This window comes from Asterias amurensis, chromosome 18 (assembly GCF_032118995.1).
Source record: "Asterias amurensis chromosome 18, ASM3211899v1".
Lineage (NCBI taxonomy): Eukaryota > Metazoa > Echinodermata > Asteroidea > Forcipulatida > Asteriidae > Asterias > Asterias amurensis.
Window position 1 is genome coordinate 15,935,454 of NC_092665.1, and position 26,401 is coordinate 15,961,854.

Here is a 26,401-nt window from a genome sequence, read left to right on the forward strand (position 1 = left end):
TCATAAAGGGGGTACCCACTCAAGCTGCGTTTGTGATTAGATGGTGAAATACATAGGAATGCTCTGAAGCCCCGCCCCTTTCAATCTAAACCGAGCTGGAAAAGGCAATTTTTAGATTTCTACACACACTTTTTTTTCGCTGGAGATAAGGCATGCATGAGATGTTCGGGTAGCAAATGAGTGCATCAATCTTAAAGCGTGTGCTTCGTTATAGTTTCAAGATGGAATTCTTGAATAACCAGCACTTTTGGATGGAGTAAAAATCAACAAATTATAAACTACGAAAAAGAGTAACAATTATTCAACAAATTATATGGCGAACCATTCATTCAGTTACATAAACATTAATATTTTGAGTTTTGTAAAAGATAGAATTTAACTAAGTATCTCTGACGTAATTCTTCCTATCCATCCAGTCACTCAATTGTTATTGTTATTCTCCTTCACTGAAAGCATGGCCCTCACGTTCACGTAGACACTTTCTCCACCGTCGTTCCCGTCTCCAACCACAGGGGCGATAGAGCTCTTTTGACGGCCTAGCTCCTCCTCTTCGCATCCCATGCCGTAGCGAGATTTCCTCTGGCAGACTTTACGGACGAAAAAGATTTGCCAAATCGCTAGCCAAGTGATCAGGATGATCTCAAGCAGAACCAGCGAGTAGAACACAGCAGGAGGACCTTCGAACCATCCCATGATTGCTGGTGTGAAGGAGGACCACAATGGAAATAAACTTTTTAATTTCTGTGTTATCCTCGACAATTCCTCAGATCCCACTGTATTTTATTATTATTGTATGTATTTTACTTGTCTTTGTCCACTTGCTGTCTTTTGAAGAATTAAGTGAAAATTGTCTTACAACAACAAGGAGGATCAAGGGGTTGATATGCCTGCAGATGATGATGAGCTCCTGGTTCCGGACAGTGTTGTTGCACTAATCCAAGAAGTCTCACCGTTTCTTCGTTTTTACTCAAGCAACTGTTTGACCCAAGTAGAACAAGTTCGTTGGCACTATTCTTTTGCTCTATCGATAAGAGATGCTGGCCCCAGTATGCTGGTGATTGCAATGCTCCTGTGACTTGCTTCTTCTCCAATATTCAAAAAAAAAGTCTCACCGTTCCGTCCTCCCGGTCAATAAGTTCCAATCCCTCTTTTACTCGGTCGAGTGTACGTCTTGGTGGATGAGATTCTCTGAGACTTGCTCTATCGACTCTTAGAGGTGACACTAGAACCGGAGGCCTTTTTTTCTTGTGTATTAATACTGTGTACATACAGACAGATGAAGAATCATAAAGGCTAAGGAGATGCTGGTCCAAGTATGGTGGTGATTGCAATGTTAAACTTGCTTATCCAGATCTACTCTTCTAACTACTGTAAACTGAAAATGTTTTTCAATCGCTGCACGACGAGGATGTTCAGAGTCTCAGATGGTCTCTGTGCAAATGTCTTAAATATCCTCTTTCCTTTTCAGATTCTCCTTCCTCACACTCCGTTAAGGATATTGGCTCTTTTCCATATCCTCCACACTGTTAAACCTTAGTCACTATATACCATGAGATGTGTTCAAAAAGTAACCCTGGAAACTTTTAAACACACTGACGGACAAACACAAAGCAAACAAATGTGTTTTGTATAACTCAGCAGGAAACTTTCTTTTTGTTAAAACCAATAACGATTAGGAAAACATCACCAGCGTTTTTAATGATCAGAAAATAAACTATGTGATGTTTTCTTAGTGCAACTAATGGAATAAAAACATAAAGGCTTCTGTTGAACCAAATCCTGAAAGCCTAAGAAGCTTAGCTGTTGTAGTCCAGACGTATAATAAATACATTGTTGACTAAAGGGAAACTACAATACAATAAATGAGCAAGCAAGCAAAGGGTAAGCAGATCATTAATTATAGAATTTACCTACCGCCCTCTTTGCCAATTACGAAGCTTATTGCGCATGACGTCACTGAAGTAGGGTGGCCTACCACAGAGATAAGCAAGGTTCGCAGCTAGCAAGATACCAAAATACAACTATGCTTAGACTAACCAGGACCATAAAGAAGGGTTTGATTAGAATCAGTGACGTAGTAAATACGGGCTAAAAACACAAAATCCAAGATGGCCGCCGTACATGACTTTTAAATTCCACAATGCACAGAACATAATCACATGACACAGAACTACCATAATTATTCTTATGAAACAAATCCAACAAGTGGACATCCCGTGTAATAAAAAAGACACACATTCACAAAGTAAATAATACAAAGACTAAAAACGTTAACATTGTTTGACCCAACGGTTAATATGGTTACAGCTAACCTAAACCATTTTATTGATATCTTTTATGACCCTTTATAAATATTCAGAAAATTTGATGGTGGTTAGATGCCGCGTTGAAAAGTTACCAGCAAAAACAGGTTGGGGTCCACTACTCCGGTACTCAGTCGAACCCATAGTCTTGATGTATAAATTAATGCCGAGGGACTTCAAGCCCCCGCCCCTCCGCCCCCCCCCCCCGGTCCTGATAGGGTTTAAGTGGTAATAAATAATACATTTTCATGAACAATTGATTAATAGTTATTTCGCTTTACGGAAGTACAATCAAGTGAGAGCAAGTGAGATTTGCAATCAAGCCGATGATTTCCAATTTATTCAAACACGTTTTTAGGATGGCAATTATTATAGACCGGTGTTGGTTCCCCAAGGCTTCGCAGCCAGTGCAACGACTTGGTCAAGTCTAACCATCTCCAGAGTGCGAATGAAGTACCCTGGGTTGTTTTTGTTACGGTAAAAATCTTGACAATAAAAACCCGAAAGCTTGAACCGTTTCAATCGATAATCAAACATAATAGACGGGGGTCATCAAGTAAATGGTACAGGGTTACAGTATGAGATTCCAATAGTACACACAGTGCAAAGTCCTGAACCATATAATGTATGTATGTGAAACTCCAGTCTAGATGTGATATGTTGATGTTATGGTATACTGCTTTGGAGCTGTATTGTCAGATGTAGAGTCAACCATATTGGATTGGAGTCATTGTTAATTGTCTTCCTAAATGTCAGTTTCAAGGACAGTGTTGTGCTACAGTGGAGCAGCGCCATGATGTACATGACATGTAGGTTTTAATGTACGCCTATAAAACCTGCTGTAAGAGTGTCACACTGTTGACCGTGCGTTGCTACGTCGTGACTTATATTTCAGTTGTCATGTCTAATCATCTCAGCGGACGTATACATCTACGCACTGAACGGTAGTAAGAACTGAGTCACTTGAAGCTATTACACTGGTGTTGGTGAGTAACGGTGTACCATCCCAATTCCACAGAGACGCTGCCATCCAGGTCTTGCAAGGGGCACCTTGAGGTACTGTGCACAACTTGCTCACTGTTAGTTTCCATTGGAAGAAAACAAACCCGACAAGAGCTGATAGAAATTGTAATGGTAGACAGAGTGTGAACCTGTAGACACTGGAGATGTAGAACCTGTATGGAAGAGCTTCTACTACCCATCAAGACAGCCATGTTGTTCCTTTGAAGACCCGGAAGTAGAACCACCAGCGGCCATGACAGTTATCAGAGGGCGTCGACTCTTCTAGTCCAACTGAACGAGGTAAGCAAGGCACCTCTATGAGTGTCGTTCGTAGAAATGAGCTGTTCAATTAATCCATCAAGATCAAGATGGCTGTATGTTGTGGAAATATTACATGCTCTAGAATAATCAAAGTCGCACATGGAAACATTATTGGTAATTGTCAAAGACCAGTCTTCTCACTTGGTGTATCTCAACATATCCATAAAATAACAAACCAGTGAAAATTTGAACTTAATTGGTTGTCGAAGATGCGATAAATATGAAAGAAAAAACAATTGAACCTTGTGTCACGAAGTTGTGTGCTTTCATCAGGTACTTGACTTCGATACCTCGAAATCTAGTTCCGAGGTCTGGAAATTAAACGTGGAAAAATGTCTTCTTTCTCGAAAACTACTCTACTTCAGAGGGAGCCGTTTCTCACAATGTTTTATACCATCAGCTTCTCCCCTTCACTTCTTACCAAGTAAGGTGTTATGCTACTAATTATTTTGAGTACCTATAGCGTCCACTGCATTTGGGTGAAATAATTGCTACTTATTACATTCAGTCTCAAATCACAGCGAAAGGAAGCTGCAAAAGTTTTTAAAGTTTGTTTCGATTTCAGTGGGGCTCGTACCCGGATGCAACCACCCCCTGTACATTAGAATTACCACCCTCAAAAAAAATTCCAGATGAAATATATATATACTTCTTTAAAGGATTCCCATTTTTCATCGATTTAGAAAGAACAAATTCCCCCAATTGGAAAGCACCACGACAGTTTTGATGTACAGAAACAAAACATTGCTACCCGTCGTTAAAAGTACCAGTGACAATTATTATTGTTTTTTTTTCACAACAGCAAAAGTCATGATTCCCTGGGGAGCTATCGTCTTTTTTACCATCGCCGCCATTTTGCTTATCTTGGTCATTGCAAGAACAATCTACCGTTGTTTCACTAATCATGGGTGTTGCAAGACGGAAGAGAACTTGGCGAGTCAAACGAAGGCGATGTCAACAAGCCGTAAGAGTGACTTCTTTGAGATGGAGGTTGAAGAACCGCCAATGCTTGATTCCACACTGGAGCCTGAACCGGACCCAGACCCCCTGGCAGCGGAGATCTTGGCTCTCCAACGTGAGAAGGAGAAATTGAATGAACTTCTCTTCGATCCAAAGATGCAGCACGCCGTGGATGTGTATGACCCACATGGGTACTATTCCCAGTTCTCAGTGGTTGGTGAGGACAGCAATGCCGGCTACGATGAGCCGGATCGGAAAGTCAGAAAGCCCAAAACGGAATCAAGCCTAACTGCGAACAATGGCATCAATCCACCACCAGAATCAAACCAGACTAACCATCAGCTCCCAACTCTCCAAGAAGAATCTAAAACTTATCAGGAGCTAGATTTGAAAGACGTGTCTCCGCACACGGAGGATTTTACAGCTTTAGTTTTCAGTGACAACCCGGAACTTCAAAACGGAACTGAGAATCCGAGCTTTGAGGTACATGTAGACTCATCGGATTCGGAACATTCCTACGAGATAACGATTGCGACAGTGTAACAACTGGGGATCAGTTACTTGAACATGGAAATGACTATTCTTAATTTGATCCAGGGCTACTTTAAATGCAAAATACTTCTCTGTTTGTTTGCTCACAGTTAAGTTTAAAGAAGTATGTATTTTTTCCCAAAACTTCTTTAAGCTAGCCAAAATTAACGGCTACGGCTAAGTCATTACGTTAACATGAGTGGAAGCAGATGTTGTATTAAACATCTTTAGCAACAGCCACAGCCGCAAATGAAAAAGTGGCCTCGTTTATTATTCACGTAAATGGTAACTATTCTAAACCGCTGACAAGTTATTTACAATACGTATACAAATAAAGGTTTTCCTTGTCATGTTCGGCACAAGAGCAAACATTTGTAAACACATAATGTGTGAAATTGAATGACTGTTTTAATGAGCTTAAGTTTAGCGTCAAATGACAAGGAAACTTGACTTTTTGTTGTTTAACCTTTAATATTCACTTCTCACACTTCTCCACTCGAGTTAAAAATATTACTAACAACAAACAAACACAAGCAAACAAAACAAAACAAGCAACAACGAGCAAAGTAACGTAGCCTTTTTGTAAAACAGAGATAAGACGATTTTTTTTAAAGAGGGATGGGTCATGTGGGTGAATAGAGGCACACTGTGGTTCCAAAGTTTACATCATGATAATCTGCATGTTTGGATTGTTTATGTTTGTTTTGTAATCGTTTAGGAAACAATTTGTTGTCATAAAAGTGTTATTCATGGATACAAGTTTTCAGAAAATCGTTTCAACATCGTTTAACATTTTTACAAGTAAATTGTATTCGAAATGCTAAAAATATTTTTGCTAAACTTCCGCCATTAATTAACGTAACAGATTTTCTTAACACATTTTCTTAAGAATTATCAGAAAAATAAAATAAATACAAGTTACAAAATGTTAAAGGGTCTTTATACGTTTGGTAATGGCTCTTCAAGACATACTTTCTTAATGTAAAAGAGTGATAAAGCACCCTTTGAAGAGCCATATGAGGGACAACTCTTTTTCGAGTGGTCTTCCACTCTTTTAGATTGAAGTTTGCATCTTTTTGAGTGATTTTTCACTCTGTCCTGGAATGAAACCCCTCTTAAAGAGTGAAATAACCACCACTCTTTTTAAAGAGCCCTATGAGGGACAACTCGAAATGTAAAGAGTGTTTTTTTTTCACTCTTTTACATTTAGAGAGTACAGCACAATACAGCTTTGGGTATGTATACCGGTATTGCATTTTGAGAAACGTTTCATGTCGAAGTACTGCGGTTATTGGAAAGGATATCACCCAAATCTGAGAAGCATTTCTAACAGTAACTTTTCTCAGATTGTAAATTCAAATTTCAGATTATTATTTCTGGGTGGACATAACCGCTCAAGATTTTCGGCAATATTTTCTCAAAAAGGCTACCAGCTTTTGAAATGAACCTCTCCACACGTCAGTTTTATGGTACAATTATGATTTCCAGTAACCGTGTTAAGTTGGAGGGGTGGGGGGTGGGGGGGGGGACACAGAAACCCGTGGAAAAGCAAGGGATTAACGTACGAACCAAATTTTGGGACACAGGGAGGCACTTTCCGGTGACATTTCTTAATAATGTTTATATTTCTAATACCGTGTACGTCTTCTTTCACATAAACCATTGTTAAGCCTTATGTTATTATAAAAGCCAAGGTATATATTTTTATAATCGCATTAGCAAAGATTTATCTCATAATTAATACACAGCAATGTTTATGAATAAAACAAATTTAAAAAAACTTAATAATGTACACCTTTTGTGCAGTCTTTACCTGCGCTGTCTATAATTGCAATATTTACATAAAGTTACATAAGATTCTATATTAAAGGGAAGGTATACATTAGGTAGTCAATCTTAAAACTAATGACAATAAAAACCTTTGGTTAAAAGCCTTCATGAGCTGTCGATGCTATAAATGCGTTTGGAAACATATTTCACTTCGAAGTATTGTGGTTACGTCAAAATGTAACGTTTTTTTATGCCCCCAAATTATGAATATGAGAAGCGTTAAAGCGGAAATGTTTCTCAGCTTGTGTATTCCTACAGACGTTCTTATTCCTGCATAGACATTACTCGCATTGGATTTTTGGCAATACCTCAAAAGAAAACGCGACCACCCCTTTGATTCGAAATTATCACATCTATTTTTTTGTTTACACAACTGCATTATAATGATAAATATTAAATAAAAGATGATGCCAACATTCCACTTTATGAGGCAGAGCATATAGCTAGAAATAGACATGAATGGGGACGGTTTTCCAAGGAAGCCAAGGGACACCCAGTCCTAAGCAGCTAAGTAAGTAAGTAAGTAAGTAAGTGAGTAAAAAAAAAAAAAAAAAAAAACGGTGGTCGAGCTGATTTGAAATAAAGTTTACACAAATTCGTTTGCCTTTTCTTCTTTAGAAATGTTCGTTTACAAAAACTTGGGGACATTGAGGGGAAAGTCCCAGTTCCAGCTCAGTGAACAATCTGACAAACAACATGGAAAGACATAATTTAATGTGATCTGATTGGGTGCTGAGCTAGCTGTTTATGGGGTTCGGGCTAGGGTAGTAGGACCAATTAACTACCGTATTATGACTAACAATCAATGCTTCGTATGGACCTTGCATGTGTTTTTTTTTTTTTTTTTTTTGTTTTTTTTTTTTTTGGGGGGGCACTGACTGCTTTAGTCCCGCGTACATTACTTTCAAGGCATACTGGACACTATTGGTAGGTATTTAAAATATATATTTCAGCATAAAAAATATTTGGTAAAGAGAAACGGAGAGTTCTTGATAGTATAAAACATTGTGAGGCCCGGCTCCCTCTAAAGGTACGTAGTTATTTGAGAAATAGATCCTTTCTCACTAAAATATTTGAATATGAGAAAAACTTCAGGCATGAAGCCTTTCTCCGGCAACTGGAGGCACACTAGGTAACAAGGATTGTTTTCTGTCATTATTTTATTGCAACTTCGATGACCAATTGAGCAAACCATGACTCAGATGTGTTATGTTATGCATACTGTTGGGAGTAGGGATACAACAAGTGAGAATACTGGTTTCGACAATTACCAAAGGCGCCCAATGCCAAAGGACACAACCTTGTGCACTTTAGCTGGACCCACTGCTCAAACACGTGCGGGACTTGTCGAGTCTAGTCACAGAGGAAGTGACCAAGGCTTCGGGCCCTTCTATCAAGCACACAGAGTACTTTGACATTACCGTTTACATTTGATTGCATCCTAAATTACCTCCAGAACCCATGTATTACACATGCAGAAAAGGCTGTACATAACTTATGAATGGCAGACAACTGATCGAACTTTCACACTCAGTTTTCTTGAATATTTGAAGGAAGTACTTTTAATGGATTGCTGAAAATCGTCCACACTCTAAAAACAAAATCTGGCTCAGAATTATCTGGCATTTCGGGTCCCGTGTGGCCTGAACCATTTCTGGGTCAATATGACTCTGAATCGGTGTCACTGTTGCAGGTTCCGAGATAATTTCGAAATTTAGTTCAAGTGCGGGACGTCCTGACCTTAAAATGGGTTTAATAGACCCCCGTGAGACCCAGACTCCGGATCAGTTATGACACAGGAGTTTTTAGAGTGTAAACGAAAGAAATCTAAGCCCGTTCATCCCCTTTTATTTCACAAACTTATGTCTCCCCATTTCCTTCTATTAAAAAAATGAAAACAAGAAAGGGCGGTGTTCTCACTCAATTTTGTGCTCCAAGTACTATTGGCTCTCCCTCTCCTTCTGAGCTCGATGAGGGCGCAGTTTGACATTGGTTTCACTATAGGTATATAACAGTCTTTACGTTTAATTCGACGAAAGTAACGCTTAGTCTTGCACTTAAAACATCACATGATTTCAGAACACAGTACTGAAGGGTGCAGATATAATATAAAAAAGAACCGCATTAAAAAACTGTTAAATGGTAGATTCACTGAACGAAATTACTGTGCGAAACATATATTAAAGGCAGTGGACACTATTGGTAACTCCTCAAAATAATAATCAGCAAAAAACCTCAATTGGTAATGAGTAATGGGGTGAGATCGTTAAAATAAAACATTGTGATAAACACAGCTCCCTCTGAAGTGACGTAGTTTTCGAGAAAGAACTAATTTTCCGCGAATTTGATTTCAAGACCTCGAGTTTAGAATTTGAGGTCTCGAAATCAAGCATCTAAACGCACACAACTTCGTGTGACAAGGGTGTTTTTTTCTTTCATTATTATCTCGCAACTTCGATGACCGATTGAGCTCAAATTTTTACAGGTTTGTTATTTTATGTATATGTTTAGATACACCAACTGTGAAGGCTAGTCTTTGACAATTACCAATAGTGTCCACTGCCTTTAAGGTATAGACACTACTTCAACGTTACCAGGGTATGGTAATTATTGTGTTTACGCGGTGCCAGATTTACACTTGCAAATACAGGCCCCTAGTATCAGCAGAAGAACGAAGCAAGCCCCAGCAGCTATCCCGACGATGGCTCCAATCGGCAGCGAACTGGAGGGTTTAGGCTCCGTACTCGCCACAACATGGGGCTCAATGGTGCATGAGAACGCCGTGTCTCCCGCGTTGGAGGTGGTAGGAAATGACCAGCAGTCGTAGGTGACTCCGTCATCGGAAGCGTTGACTTTTCGGGTCACCTCCCAGCCGGGTCGACCATCCCGACGAGATGTCTTCGTCCACGGCTCGAGCACTCCAGCCGTGTTGTCTCGCCGGGTGACCACGGGGGTGCGACCGGTCGTCAGCGTCCCACATGATAGGGTATTACCGGGGACGAGCGGATCGGGTGCCTTGGAGCTCGGTGTACACACGGGGAAGACTTCAGCTTCGTGTATGGTCAGCGCCATCTCTCGGGAAGCTAGAGTTACCGGTCCCTCGTTGCAGGTCGTGGATGAGTTAACCAGGGCAGCCATAACGTTGCAACGATACAGTCCAACGTCCGAGTCGGTCACTTCGTTGATGACGAGTCGTTGGTGCACATTACCCGGAGTGTTGGAGTCTTCGGAACTCTGGACCCGAGACACCAAGAACCTGGAACCAGCTGGTTCCTTTAAGGTTCCAGACTCTGCAAGAACAATCCAGGATGACGAGGGCGTATCAAAATGTGTCCAGGTCACCATATGGGTACTCTTCTCGTAGTCTTGTATATCACACCGGAAAGTGACCGTGCCGCCCCGCAACGGCACCGCCGTCCCTGACCCTGAATTTACGGTGAGGTGCATCGTCAAGTCCTGGTCTAACCAGGGTACCGGGCTGCCAAAGGACGGCAGTAAAGTCAATGCAACCACAACACCAGCTAAGAAGATACATCGAACAATGTTACACATTGTTCCTTCTGGTAGACTCAGTACACTCTACAACAAGACACTGATTCGAGGACAAAATACAGGTTCCTGAATCTTCAGACGAACAAGGTTCCGCACACGAAAGATGAGCAGGCACAAACTTTAAACAAAATGGCGTGGTATTTCTGGCTGTTAAGTTGAAAGTCTACACCAGTCATAAAATGATGCCTCCACTTTTAGACGTGTTGTCTCTTTATTATGTGAACCACAAAGTGGGATATTTACGTCTATGGCATCGGGTGAAACCCGCAAGCATTGTTTTTATCCAAATTAGTTGGTTTTCCCCCTCAGATGAAATAGCTTCCTGTTTCCGGAGTAAATCTGGCAACATAACTGTCCACAATATTGGAATTTCCACAAGCTGAGCAATGTCTAACGATAGGATGCCCTAACATTGAACCTCTCCGCTTGGTGCTTCCTTTATATCTGCCAGTTTTTATTTACATAAACCACATTTTTTTGCAAATGATGCGAACTTCCTTCTACTTTCCAGTGACATGTTTAGATCATGATGCAACCCCAAATTTGAATGCAAAAAACTATCGGTGAGTTTTGTTGTGTTGGAAGCCATGCATGGTGTCGATAAATACAAAGTTCTCCTGAAGACGAGCAGAGTATGCTGTTCGAAACGTCAACACCACACCGGCTCTTTCAGAGCTAACACTGAAAAAAAAAGAGATTAAAATAAACCGCAAGTTTATTAATTATTTATAGTTTTTGTCAGTGTTCGGTGAGAAAAGCAGGGGGGGGGGGGGTCAACCACGAATAATTTATTCTCTCTATCCAGGAGTCCAAACAACAACAACCACAACAACAACAACAACAACAACAACAACAACAACAAACAACGAAGACAATATATTGTTATTGCAATAATTATGCATGTAGCAGAGTGCACATCGTATGTTTTTTATGCTAAAGGTCTACAATTTCGATATGGACTTACAATTATTAGATAGATAGCAATCGTAATGTTTTCAAGACAACTCGAGTCATTGCCTTTTCTAACAAAAACACAATTTCAACGACACATGTATTATTATGACATAAAAACATTGTGTTGCTCCCTCATTTCAGGAAGTTCAAAAGAAAACAGCGATAACTTTGAAATCGTATATTCTTATTTTTATATGTATTCAACTAAGGAAAGTACAAGTTGAATTGTTAGGTTGGCAGAAAAAGAACACCATCGGGTTCAACATCCTGTACAGATGACAACACTATTTTAGAAGTTTAATGGTCATAGTGACAATGAATATTGTAAACTTCTGCATTTACATGAGCCTTCGTCTCACATGGTACATACAAATTAATGTGATTCTTTTACCATTGTTCATAACAATAATTAACTTGTGACCGTCCGTATTATTATTACTCCTTAAAAACACACCTCTTCAAACAATTATCTTAATCATGGACTCTTGACTTTCGGAACCGGCGCTCTTGAATGGCATTTTCTTTGTCAGATTCTGTGCGCTTTATAAGTGCTGTATATTATTATTATTATGATTATTATTCCTGACCCACTAACTTGTAAATTTGAATTGTTTATTAACTCATATATTTATTGGTCGACAAAAATGGTAACTTTCTTGCCAAGACTAACATTTGTTTTTCAAACAGTGCCCCAGGACAGCGAGGAGGCCCAGTACTTGCATGGTAATAACAGTTCCAAGAAGACCTGTTGCACAATCCCCCATGATATCATTTCATTAAAGCGCCCTCGGCTAAAAGAAGGTTGCTCATTGGCCCAACCTCACAGCAAAATTGACCAATTAGTGTTCACTTCCCCTCCAGGTTTGAAGACCTGTCAAACCGAAACAACCCTTACCCGTGACACAGTTTTACTAATCATCTAACGACATTAATGCAGGGGGTATCACAACCCAACCACCAAGCGTATTCATTTTGCACCATGTCTAAGATAGTACACCCCCTGTCAATGAGCACCCCCCTGTGTCAATGAGCACCCCACCCCTTCCCCTGTGTCAATGAGTAGAGTTTAATCTACCTTGACAGCCTTGAGGAAGTTCATTATTAACAAAGACTGACTGTGTCTTCTTGCTCATCCAAGCCTATTAACATGGGATAGGTTGCTATTGTTCTAGTACTGCAAGTATGCATACTATAATTTTATATAAATGGGTCATGATTTAGCCCTACAATTGCGCTGTTTTAATAAGAAGAAACGTACCTTTAATTGGAAAGACTAATTCAACATGAAGTATGTTAAATTGTATACACATTACGACAGGTACATATTATGTCACAGGGGATTTTGACCAACGTCATGTAGGATTTGAAACTCTCAATACCACATGGGGACCGAGGACAATACAGAAAAAGTGAAAACAAAAGGTCACCATAGGTGAATTCTAAAAACTGGTGTGCCCCACAAGGAATGGTGTGTACACAGTATATGTGAGGTACTTAAACAGGTACAGAGGAGGGACTAAAGATGTCTCCACGGGGATGCACAACATAGGATGCGAGTGTCTCTAATAATACGGCTGGAGTAGGTTGAGCCAAAAGAGGGCGCCCTCATCTGAAATTCCTCCACATTTATTTGCAGAACGAGGGGACAGAATTATCGAAGAGACAAAATACCTCGTGAGAGTTAGTAAGTTACGAGCATAACTACGAGGGAAGAGACGCTAGCTCGTCGTGTCCCAGTCCTGATAGGGGGCAAGGGATGGGATGGGATTAGTGTATAGGTTTTGGGGGTCAAATAGGTTACTTAGGGTTTAGGGTCAGGGCGGGAATTAACCCATACCTATTGGTACCCCAAATTGTATTGCCAGTCAAGTAAACGAATCTGCCCCCCCCCCCCCCCTCCCTCAAAGTGACTTGTGTCCTCTGATAGCGCCCTCTGTTGACTTGACTGCCTTCAGCCCACGATAATTTACCGGAATGCACACAAACCGGGGGCAAACATCCCGTGACACCGACCATTACACAATAAGATTTATTTTGCGGTCTCCCCTTCAGTCTTCATTTCAAGCGTCATGTTCAATGCTTCTTTGTTTTTATCCTATATTTATAATTGGTTTGTGGTAACACCGTATGTGTATCTACTTTCCAGGTAGAGTTGACGATGACTGGAGCAAGCTAGTCGAAACGTTGAGACCAATTCAGAACTGACTCTGCGGTAGTACAGTTAATTACGACCTTAATAAGCTAAAGTAGTAGTCCCAGCCTATTTCTATACCATCCGCCCAGGTATTAGTTAATAAGCAGGGCAGTTCTTTTCAGAACTGAGAAGTCTCCCGAACACCCGAAACATCTACTCCGCGTTTAGTAGAATGTGAAAGCAAGACAGTTCTCTTCTAAGAACAAACTCTACCTGGCAAGTAGATACACACATGGTGTTACCGCAAACCAAATAATATATTTGTTTGCATAATACAAGATGGGGCAGCAGTAAACAGCCGTATGGTGATTCGCCAGAGGAAAGAGCAGAGCAGACAATTGCTCCGATGCGTTTGGTTCCCCAAAGTTAAGTCAACCTTTTTAATTTTCTTTTTTATTTTGTTGGTAGGGGGGGGGGGTAGCAAAGTGCCACAGCGTTGGTCGCATCTGCTCATTGTTTTCTAATCCACGAAAGCGATATGTTCGGCAAGTCTGTCATAATCTCTTGTGTCTGCCAGTCTGTTTACCACACCGTGACCATGAGCGAGACTGATGGTGGGTTATTATTAATCATAACTTAAAAATATTATCCCTAAAAATATCCACTTTATACAAATTTAATATTTTACACACATGTTATAGTGGTCCCCCAACGTCCAATCAAAATCTGAAATCCATTACCAAAGTATTTTTAGATTATTAAATCATTCCCATAAACATGTTAGCGTGGTGCCTAATGTCTGAAATAAAATTTTACACTAACCATGGTTTTTTTTAAGTGTGCTTTAAGAAGTGTCAATATTTTTTGAACAGCGATGCAACCTTTTCTTCCGAGGGAGGGCCTAAAAGAGGAGAGGGGATATAAAGAGCTCAGAATGTGGGATTCTACTAATTGAGACTTCCTTTTATACTTTGGGTGAATTCAAAGATGATCCCAAATTAAAGATAGGGTTAAAGGCAGTGGAAACTATTGGTAATTACTCAAAGTAATTATTGTCATAAAACTTTGATTGATAACGAGTATAATGGGGAGAGATTGATGGTATAAAACATTGTGAGAAACGGCTCCCTCTGAAGTGACGTAGTTTTCGAGAAAGATGTATTTTTCCACGAATTTGATTTCGAGACCTCAGATTTAGAATTTGAGGTCTCGAAATCAAGCATCTCAAAGCACACAACTCATGTGACCATGGTGCGACAAGGTTTTTTTTTTCTTTCATTAATATTTCGCAACTTCGACGAGTGATTGAGCACAAATTTTCACAGGTTTGTTATTTTATGCAGGTTGAGATACACCATAGAGAAGACCGGTCTTTGACAATTACCAATAGTGTCCAGTGTCTTAAAGGTGAGGGCTAATGTGTCTAAGGAAGATTCAATTATGGAATCCTGGGTCAGGCCTTATCTACTCCTTGCTGACCAACAACGGCCCGTAGGACCCTTTCAAACACTGAAGAGTCAAGTTTTGGGGACTTTACAATAAAACCCTGCTATTTGACAACTGGCAATGATTATTATCAATATACTAGTCATATTATGCCAAGGGATAAACTAACTGATACAGTCTTCAAGATGGTCCAGAGATTGTAGAAAGTGGAAACGATGAATATGACATCAAGGTAACCTATTTCTTTGGGGAGGAGGGGGGCTTGAAGTTTGAAAAGTATTCCGAAAAGTGTTTAATATAAGGAATTAAATAGTTTACACACAATTCTAAACGCTTACAATTGATGAAAAAGTAGGAGTAGCGAGGAAAAAATGTTTTTTTGGAACACTCATGGTACTTTTCAAAAACAGCACATCTTCCTTTATTTTTAACTAGCACATCAGATCAATTGTAATTACCAAACACGGAATCAGTAGCTAAGAAACAAATCCTCACAGGCCCATCTGACGGTCAATTAATAAATATATCAAAACGAAATGACAGCTCAACTTGACACTTCAGCCACCCCCAATAAACCGACCTTGTCAAAATTAAAACAGCAAATGATCCATGCTAATCACATTACATCCGTTTTGAAATAAGAGAAAGTTTTGTTGAATATTATCGCTGTCAATTTGGATTTTGGAGGGTATTAAAAACGTAACCCACTTGGACACACAGTTCAAGGAACAATGATCATTTGACATTGAATAGTGATTGTGTAAGCGGGAAAGCAGGGCCAAGTTCGAGCAAGGGTTTAATAATTGGACAATATTTGGGCGATTTTGCCTGGTACCCACGATGTATTGCATGCGTAGGTAACCGTGGAATATTGACTTATGGTTGACAAAAATTGTTGCCACTCGAACTTGTCCCATTGCTATTCTATGTAAGATAAAAACAAACAAAGTTGTCTACTCTATTAGTTTATTATTATTATCAACAACAACTTCCGATATCTACTACAAATCACTTGTAAAGGGGTGGGGCTGGGGACGTCATGTTTCACTAATCAGATCGTCGCTTTGAAAAAGATAACTACTGTTTAAACAGTCGTATTTAAACAGATCCAAACATATTACCATCTCAAAACCCCTCCCTTGTGCATGGTTCAAATTAAAAATAGGCCACGCGATAGAGGCACCTGTAGATGACAAACAGATAAAACACTACAACAGACAAACGGACTCCTCACAATTTCGCGTTGGCACCATTTTTTGAGTGAAATTTGACTTTGGTTGCCTTGCACATGTGGTTGCTATACGCGATGTGTGTGCGTTTATGCACAGTCTATCATCGATCATGGATTGATTTTTGACTGCAGAGCAATCCGTTAATTAATTGGCTTTGTAACTCATTAGCATTACATGAGTTAATTAAAATATCAGTCAGTTTTTGTAAAAACAAACAACTTCAATATTTAAACAAAATTGACTGCACGATTAATTATCAAAACGTGTATTCACCAAAATACCGTGCGAATCTCGCGTGAACTCAAGTTCGTTGACGCGGCATGCAGTGTCTTTATTTTCACCCATTTGAATGTTGCAGGAAGACACTAGACATACAACATCATCGACTGAGAATCGCAGGGCACTCATTAAAAAAAACAGGAAACCAAAAACTGTCTCTCAGCTTAGCACCAGGTCACAAAAAACATGGAAGGAGAAAAAGGGGAGACAGAAGCTCAGCTATACAGATGTAGTTGCTAGTATAGGGACATCGTGGTGCTTCCAGCTGATCATCCCAACCTAATGAGAGACAGACAGGGATGGGCGAGCCTCAACATGATTCCGACCTCGGTCGACTGGAGAGAGAGGACGACGCAACATTACAATTCTATGTCAATGATGCACTGATGACAGTCACAATCAAGGGGTTTGCACGTGATTTAGACGTCTCCAAAGGGTCTACTTCCGACTTTGGCAGCGATGTCTTAAACCATAAGGGCCTTGTCATACGAGGTATATTTTTTACATGCAGCTTGGAGGCAACCAACTGAAGTGTATGGCTACCGGGCTTTTGCAGCACATGAGTAATTAGTTTGTTAAACAATGTCTTGACGATCCCCCGTAAAAGTCAGTGTAAATTCAAATGTGACTGCCTATTCTCCAAGGAGATTGACTGGAACTGGTCGAGTGTAAATTGCCTGTAAAAATGTGTGACTTGGGCCTAGGAAACTAAGGGTATATTTATTATAAGAGTGGATGGGAGTTAGATTCAATCTCTCCTCATTAGTCATTATGACGATTCTGTAACAACATTAAGATTCAATTTCCTTTATTTGTTTTGATCATGAACACCAGGTGAAGGACAGCTAAGACCCTGAGTGTGGACCTTGTCAAGCACTTCACCTCAGGGAGGTCAACGGGTGACCTGGTTGAGGCCAAGTGAGGAGCTGCATTCCAGTTGTCAAGTTACGGCTGCTCTGTTTCTAAGGATGATACTATGTCTTTAAGTCTTAAGACTTGTCAGAGCTTATTTATTCAGTTTTCATTGTAATCTCCAGTCTTATCTACTTCAAATTTGATTTGGATATCTATCATTTAATACTTTTATATCCATCTTTAATGCCATATCACATGTATGAGGCAGTATAGTCACTAGAGTGTGGGTTCGAGTCCCGGTCGTGACACACTGGCCCCGAGAATTTAAAAAACACACCTATACTTAGTCTAGTTGCTTCACAGTTCGTTATATCATTATGATGGCTGACGAAGAAAGAAGACATAAAGAAAGAACACATGGGACCCACTCACACCTCAGTACATTAATTAGTGTAAAGTTCAAGCCGTGGACGAAGATATTCATCAGTAATTCCACCTCCTCAAGTTCCACGTGACTATAGATGTATCCAAACTAATATCACAGTCATCGTTTCAGTTAATAAACCTAATTGGCTTTAACTTCAAAGTGTGTGAATAAACCCAAACGAGGACTTACTTTTGTTCACCCCATTGTCTGGGTAAACGAGGACGTTATTGTTTTCTATTGTGACTGCACACATTTGATTCTGAGATTCTGGTCATACTGACCCCTTGGGTCAGACCCCAAAGGGGTCAGACCCCAAAGGACCCAGATCAAAACAATTCTGACCCAGGAAGTTTAAGGGTGTGGTGCTATGTAGGTAAGTAAATGTGTCTTATATTTCAAACATAGCTCCACATCTTGTTATAATAACAATGAGCGCTTGGAGACACCCCAGGTGCGATATAACTGCATTATATTAATATGATCAGTCATATTTATAGCGCCTTTTCCTTATGGTTGAAAGCACTCTAATAGGTGCGACAGGTGTAATATGCTTTGAATTGTTACACCTTCGTTAAAAGCACCTTGCAAGTGTTACCTTAATATACACAAGGTGCTGCGGCGCCATCTTCAGCCGACCATACCAGGAACAACGGGGCAAACACCTTCCCTTGCGATAGGTGTCACTAGGCTCTTGAGACGTGCGTTACACGCTACATGAGACTAACAGCTTTACCTCCCATACGAAGAATGAAACAATTATGGTTATTGCTGATAAGAATACAGTTGTCAAGACTGGGACTCGAACCTACACTCTGCAGATCAGAAACTCCACAACTCGAGTCGGGTTTGCTTGACCCCTCGCCAACACCAAAAATATCCCTTATTTTTGAAATATTTGTTGTTAACATCACAATAAATATGCTTACTTTCGTTTGAGTGGAATATGTTTCCGGAAAAAAACGAGGTTGCAAGCCTGAACGTCTTAACAATAAGCACTGTACTGATAACGAGGATAGAATCTGGTTTCACAAAGTAATCTTGCATGTAACCAGCTCATGAGTTATCATAGATTTGACACATAGATTTTGCAACCCACCCTCTCCAGGAGAACAGCAATGCTTATAGAAAGTTAAAACAATTCAAGATAGATTCAATATCAAATTCAAAACTGTGCAGTGGAGGCAAAATCAGCAAATATTGAGGCTATCACAAACATAAGTTACCATCAATGCCTGGTACAGAGTGAGAAAATCACCCCTTCCCCCGGCCCCCTAAATAGACGCTTCAGTAAGTGTGAAGATCAATGAGTCACCATTGCACCCCCTCTCCCTATCCCATCATCAGCAATCTAGTCCCCAAATGCTCCACCAAAATGTCCTTGATACTATACCATTACTTTAAGACCTAAATCTCAAGTACTCAGATAATGTTTGGCTAGTCACCTAAAGTGGTAATTGAATTACTCTGATTGGGGTTTAAGACACAAGTTTAGAATCGTTTTCCATTACAGCAGACATATACTCCCCCTCATCATCAAGATGTGCAATTAACGAACATGTGTTACTCTGCTAGCTGCCAATGAGATCTTGAACATGTGATTCATTTAAAAGGTTCGTCTTGGGCTAGGATGGCAACCATTTCACTCAAGATCGGCGAGTGTGAATTAAATCATCACAGTTTCTTTTGAGACTTTCTTGTAAAAAGAATGAAATAAGAGTACAACGAAGGAGATCGAAGTGGTTTAGACTGCGGGACTTGGTGCCAATTTCACATGTCAGTATTTAGTAATTTGTATCGTGACATCACAGTTTGGTTCGCAATTAGTGATTCCAAGTTTAGATTGATCTTAGCTCACTGTGAAATCGAGCCAAGGAATGGCAATGTTGTGTGTTCGAATCCTACCAAGCCAACTGCTGAATTCACAGTGACTGTCCTCAATCACTGAATCACTGTTTATACGGGATTGTGCCACTCATAATCGATTCATAGGCGTTAAACCATGTATACATGTGAGAGATTGTCAGCTTAGTGTTTAATATCCAATACATTACCCCTTTGAGATTGCCTGTAACTGTTTGCCTGAAATTTCCTCGTGTGACATGGCCCTTACCGTCCCCAGTGAAAGCAACAGCCCTCCCAAAATGACTATGTTTATCCTTAAGCATGCATTGTAGGCGGAAGTTCTTCCTGTTTTTCGTACATTTTGCTGTATCATCCCATGTGTGACACCATAGCTTTAGACTCACTAAAAGCCCTTCTTAACAAGAACTTATCTGCTTTTGTGTTTCAGCTGTTTCCAGTAAGCTAGTACATCAATGGATTTAGAACCATTGGTTACTCACGCTTTCTGTTGGTTTAATATCAATAAAGGGTTGAATAGGGGACAATCAAATTCCTCAAAGCAACATTTTCTCCTGAAGATTAGCAGATTATACTGTTCGAAACGTAGAGAACACAGCGGTTCTTCTCAGAACCAACACTTCTCACATAGTTGCAAACAAGAATGTACCCGAAAATGTGCTTTTAATCAGCTAGGTTTAAGAACTTTCTCTTGAAACAAAACAAAGAAGCTTGAAGTTCTGCAAACAGCAACAATGCATTACAAACTTAAATTTAATGTGTGCAGTATAAGCATTTAATTTTTACTTTGAAAGTAAAAAGAATATGATGTAAATGTTTTTGTCAAACAGGCAAAACAACTTTCCAAAAGAAGCATCGTACTAAGTATACAGCAACAATGCAAAACAAACTAACACTGAAAAGAAAGCATGATTTACTTTTCACTTTGGAAGCATATAGATAATGATGATGTAATTGTCCTCGTCAAGTATAGGCAAACTTTGGGCGATGACTCAACATTCAAGCTGAAATTCAAGATGGCGCCACCGGGTTGAGACTGAGACTATACACAATGTCATGCATCGGAGAAGCTGTAACCTAAGATGGCGCCCGGTAGCAAATTAACAGCAAGGAGCCAATGAATCAAAATCATGAAATATAAACCTCAAACCCTGGGATTTCAAGATGGCGTCAAGTAAATTAAAGCCACGTGGAGCGTGATTCAGTTGTTGAAAAAAAAATGCAAACCACGACATTAGCCAGTGGCAAACTACAGGCCCCTTCGAAACTATGGATTCGTCTTGAGCTCTGGCTTTTGCTCTGTCTGCATGTTAGGAGTCTCGTACCAAAAGCGCACGTTTTCATAATAACTGACGGAGCCATAGCCGGAGACTACATGTGTAAAAGCTGTGGTTTCGAAAATCTCTTTTTAAAGTAAAGACAATGTGAAACCCTTGGCAAATTGAGGGCTCGGTGACTCTCGCGTCCACAGCCGAAAAATGGCTGCAATCTTTTTAAGTATGAGACAGTGACAATGAATCAACATAAGGGCTGTCAACCAAGATGGCGGCCAGTAACAGCATTCAAAGAGCTCAAATGAATTCATTACAGAAAGCTGCAATACAAAATGGCGTTCTGTAACATGGTTACAAGTTAGAAGGATTGGATACTCTAAAGTTCACGGCCGAAAACTGGCTGCAATCTTTAAAGTATGACACAGGGACAATACGTCAACATTAGAACTGTCAACCAAGATGGCGGCCAGTTACAACATGCTGAGAGCTCCAATGAATAAATCACAGAAAAGCTGCGATACAAGATGGCCTCTTGTAATTAAGTTACACGTTTGAAGGATCGGAGACTCTCAAGTTCAAAGCCGAAAACTGGCTGCAATCTTCTAAGTAAGACACAAGGACAATTAATCACCATTAAAACTGTCAACAAGATGGCGGCCAGTAACAACTACAGACCAAGAGCTTTATCACATCAGAAAGCTGCGATACAATATGGCGTCATGTAAGATGGTTACACATTAGTGTGTTAATTCAAATACACTCCTGATAAGTAAGGAGTCATTTCAAATATGTCTTGTTGAGCCAAGACGTCTATACAAAAACAAAATGTCAAGAGGAAAAATAAGGTTTTTTTTCATGTGCATTTTGATAGCACCACTACCAGCGTTTTAGCATGATCCATTGGGGATCAGACATTTGGCGATTTCCTTTCCGATCTAGGAAACCCTCTTCGTTTATTTGAGTCATGTTGGTTCTTAGGACTGATTAGCACGGGCCAGCTGCAGCTTGTGTCATCATCACAATCCTGACTAAAGGGAGGCCCTTTCTCTTTGGTTATAGTCAATCGGGTTGTCGTTTCGACAGAAAGACTCATTGTTGTATTCTTTTTAAATTATTTTCAACTTTCTTTTGCCTTGTACAAGGTCTACAAGCTTTTGCTTTTATCGGGGCCCAATTTCATGGCTCTGCTTACCGTAAGCACATAATCGGCGCTTACGGAAGCAGGGAACGGCAAGCGTATTTCACGGGTTAGCGGCGAATGTTGGCTTCTGCGCGTGCGTACTCCAAAGATGATAAAAGCCTTCCTATAACAGGCTGTGAGAGTTTAGGAAAGTTAAAGGAGCAATCGTTTAAATGATCGATAAATCAAATAGATTTGTATATCCTCATCGATTAAGTCTGATAATAAAAATCCTTCTGCAACTATCACGTAGCACACGTACTTCTACTTAAAAGTTTCCAGAAAACACTGATTTATGACAATTTTGCACGTTCGTGTTTTTTTGTGCAACTAATACGCAGCACATGTACTTCTACTTGAAAATTTCCAGAAAACACTGATTTATGACAATTTTGCACTCGTGCAATTTGTGCAACGACAATGTTGGAGTTTTATATCTTCACAAATGCATCTTTAAATGACCCGTATCCTGTCTCGAAATCCGAAAACTAAACCAAGCCAAGTCCGGTCGATGCCGGCATGTTTTGCCCCGGCAAGAGAGCAGGGAAACGTTTCAATTTAACCGTACGGTTTCTCTCTGCCCCCCCCCCCCTCTCTCTACAATTAGCGTGAGCCCCGAGGATGTTTGATTTCATGACTAGGGGATATGTCCCATAAAGCAAACTTGATTGCCTATGAATCCAAAGGAAATGTACGCTCAGGGGCTCTCTTGTTGGATTTGCAGCAAGTTGGAGTCATTATAATCTTGGCAAGTTATGGTATTTATTACCCCGTTGCCTTGGAAATTAATAGCCTGTTGCACTTTACTGTGTTTCCTTGTATAAAACCAACTTCCTTTGTATGAACGGTTAACATTGGTGTCGCAAGGACTGACAGGCCGCAGACATGGAAAAATATAGGCCCTATATATGCATATTAGGAACAGTTTTAATCTTGGTTTACCCTTGCACCGAAGGGTGAAAGCACTGAAAATTCAATACTTTCCCAAGTTCTGTGAAAATAAATCACCAGGCATACTCGGGTTGGATTAGAACCCACGACCTTTGCAATTCTAGAAAAGCGTCATACCAAGACATCAATGATTGCCCGGTAACCATAGGGACAGTTTTAACAGTAGCTTGCAGATTGCTATTAGCAAATTTGCTCATAGCTGAAACAAGCGATGGACCAAGTCAACGTTACCAGGTTGTGTTTCGACACATCGTTAACATATTATGTGTCTCTGTAACACAGTTTTCGCTTAGCAAGAGGCCAAGAAAACTTAGCTGAAATAAGCGGGAACCAGTCGCGGCCAGAATGTGATAACACCAGTATATTTGGAGGTAACCATGGGTGTGCCTAACTTTATTGCTCTTAGAAGGCATGTTCCTGCTGAGCAGTTCTAGAGCCGCAACGGTCAAATCTTTGGAGTTGGATCATCGAAACAATTACCTTTTAAAAGAACAAATACATTCCAAAAGCACATTTCACACTTTTGTTTGTGAAAGTATTATTTTTAGAGTAAAGATAGAAACTCAACTCTGTACGTGCAGACGATTTATTTTTAAAACGTGATCAAGGATTTTTAAATCAACGGAACTTGCCAAGCAGAAAGATAATCTTCACTTTCAACAACAATGTCTTCAACAGTGAAAGACAGCAAGAAAGAGTAAGAAGGAAAGGCGTCAGGGAAACAAAACAATTAATCTAATTAACAACTTAGTTGGCATTTGGAACGTTATGATAACATTAAGAGCTTTGTAACGTCAACAGTTATCATTTTTCTGATCTACCGGCTCCGAGGCCAATGCCCTCCACACAAAGGCCAAAAGAGTGATGGGGGAAATGGCTCACAGACCCCGGGGCGTGTATCGTCTGTCGATGGGAAGTTTAGATCACTCGTGAAATGAAACCCACATCCAAATCTACCCCCATTATGTGCCCCACACCTGCGGTATCGGAAACACAATGGGCTACTTGAGAGGAGGAGGGGGTGGGGGGGGTGTAGGTAGCTGAGGAAGAGTCGTCACTAACACATCATCACATCTCCCACCTGAGAGAGGTCACCTCACACACCTGCAGGTCAGATTTGAAAACTGATGAAGACGACCAAAGACCGTCGATCGAAACTTCGGGTGCCTAAAAATAAAGTCAAGACCTTTACATGTTGCACGTTTACCTAAACCCTGTGTCATGGCCAAGCAGTCTGGTACATCGGGTTCAAGTGCTGGTTTGTTTATAGTCATGGGATACAGAATCGAATCTCGGTGAATGTTTTACCATAATTGCTTCTCTTCACATAGATATACAAAAGGGTGCCTGTGACGGCAGAGCTTGCTACTCTAAACTTAAATTTCCCACTTAAACATACCAGCCCTAAAATCCTCTAAAGAACTCCGGAGATTCCCATAACACAATGAAGACACAAGGGCGGAGGGGGGGGGGGGTCAAAATTGAGCACCAAATGAAGACTAGGCATGGTATTATTGTCAAACGAGTATCATCCATAATTGACTTTTCAACAGGATTGCTGTCAAAAACGATGATTAAACTCTGACTAAAGCTCCAACAAGGTCAAGGCAAATTCAACTTGACTTGATTCCACGTGACTTAAAATGACAATCTATAACTAGATGGACATGGTCAGCAGGCGCTTCTAGATTAGTCAACGGGTGTATTGTTTATGAATGACAGTCACAGTTGTGTCACGGAGGGATTGTCTTCCTCCATGGATGTGTCTTATCACTGGGTAAGCAGAGGGAAGGAGACTGTAGCCCCCCCCCCCCCCCACCACCACCAACACCCCCACTTGTTAAAGATCACCACGGTCTGGTTGCTTTCCCCCGTTCTCGGCGTCACTCCTTGTACGTGCCAGTCCTTTCCTTAATAAAGACACAGCAAGTTTCGTAACGATAGGACGAACAAGTGATGTTTCTGGTCTGGGCCCAAACTCATTAGGCATGTAGGCATTAAAACATGCTAAATCCTTGTTGCAAAATGTGTGTGCTTTCATATTATTCATAAAAAGGCTTCAGGCCTGAAGTTTTTCTAATATTTGAGTGAGAAATTACCCCTTTTTTAAAAACTATGTTACTTCAGAGGGAGTCGTTTCGCACAACATTGTATAATATCAACAGCTCTCCTTTGCTTGTCACCATGTCAGTTTTTATGCTAAGGGCAATATTGATAAGATTTGAATAAATGTTCACTGATATTTACACACAACTTATGACACGGAGATCGTCATGATAAACTTCAGGTGGAGGTCACTGACCTAGGTGTCAATCAAAAGAGATATGAATTTGAAAATTTGATATAGATCTTCCTAAGTCGAGAAAAAGAAGCAGATTTATAATCAAAATTGTCATTGATGTCCCATAAATCTTTTGATTCGTTAGGGTAGTATGTGATTAAAATGTAGTTTCGCAACCTGTCCTGCTTCATCAAGGAGCAAAGAGTTTTGCCCAACACATTGAGATGATTCAAAGTACAGTAATTTGCTAAGGTCAAGGGGAACTTATGAAAGATCTGTGAAATGTAAGTAGAAGGGCCAAAGGAAAGGAATTGACCGAATTTGAATTGTGAGAACCGGAACGAGAACTCGCTGATTTCCTCGTGTTTACTTTTTTTTATGCTTCATTTCCGCGCGAGTGTGTGAGAAAATTAATTTGGCAGAAATAGTTGTCATAAATCACGGGCTGTAACCACCTTACGCACGTAGGCCTGTGAAGTGCCAACCATACAGCACACTTGACCCAATTTCACAGAGCTGCTCAGGCTCAACAAGTATAGCTAAGCACAACAAAACTATGCTTACCAGAATAAGGTTACCAACCAAACTACAAAGTCACGTGTACAATTTAGTGACTGGTTTCCTGCTCATTTTCGCTAGCTGAAAGTTGTTTAGCATTATTTTCTGTAGCAGCTCTACGAAATTATGAATTATTTGGTGTGTGTGTGGGGGGGGGGGGGTGGCTTGGTGGGCTGGACCCCCTTGACAAAATGAGCTTTTAAGAGAAAGTATTCGCCCGGTGTTCTCGGTTATGATTGGCTGAAGATTGTGCCACAGCGTCTTCAAACCGTTACATGTTGCTCTACTGTAAAAGAAAAGTTTTATATCGACCATAATCCCGCATATAAAACTTATGCAAGAAACATCATAAAAGCTGTGAGAACTGCATATTGTTGTTATTAATATAATAATTATTATAAGAAGTTCACTCGCCCCAACTCACCCTTAACGCTAAAACTAAAACCCAAAATGACGGTCATTCTATTTAGA

At 40.3% G+C, this 26,401-nt stretch overlaps 1 protein-coding gene across 1 annotated transcript; it reads left to right on the forward strand.

Moving 5' to 3' along the window:
- The first annotated feature begins 2,547 nt into the window (after nucleotides 1-2,547).
- LOC139950430 (uncharacterized) lies at nucleotides 2,548-7,505 on the forward strand. The gene is made up of 2 exons (XM_071949107.1): nucleotides 2,548-3,605; nucleotides 4,429-7,505. Exon 2 carries the CDS (start codon nucleotides 4,437-4,439, stop codon nucleotides 5,127-5,129), a length of 693 nt encoding a protein of 230 aa, XP_071805208.1. The 5' UTR covers nucleotides 2,548-3,605; nucleotides 4,429-4,436; the 3' UTR covers nucleotides 5,130-7,505.
- The last annotated feature ends 18,896 nt before the right edge of the window (nucleotides 7,506-26,401 follow it).

Coding starts and splice junctions, on each gene's coding strand:
- LOC139950430 (XM_071949107.1), top strand. CDS start 4,437: ATGATTCCCTGGGGAGCTATCGTCTTTTTTACCATCGCCGCCATTTTG.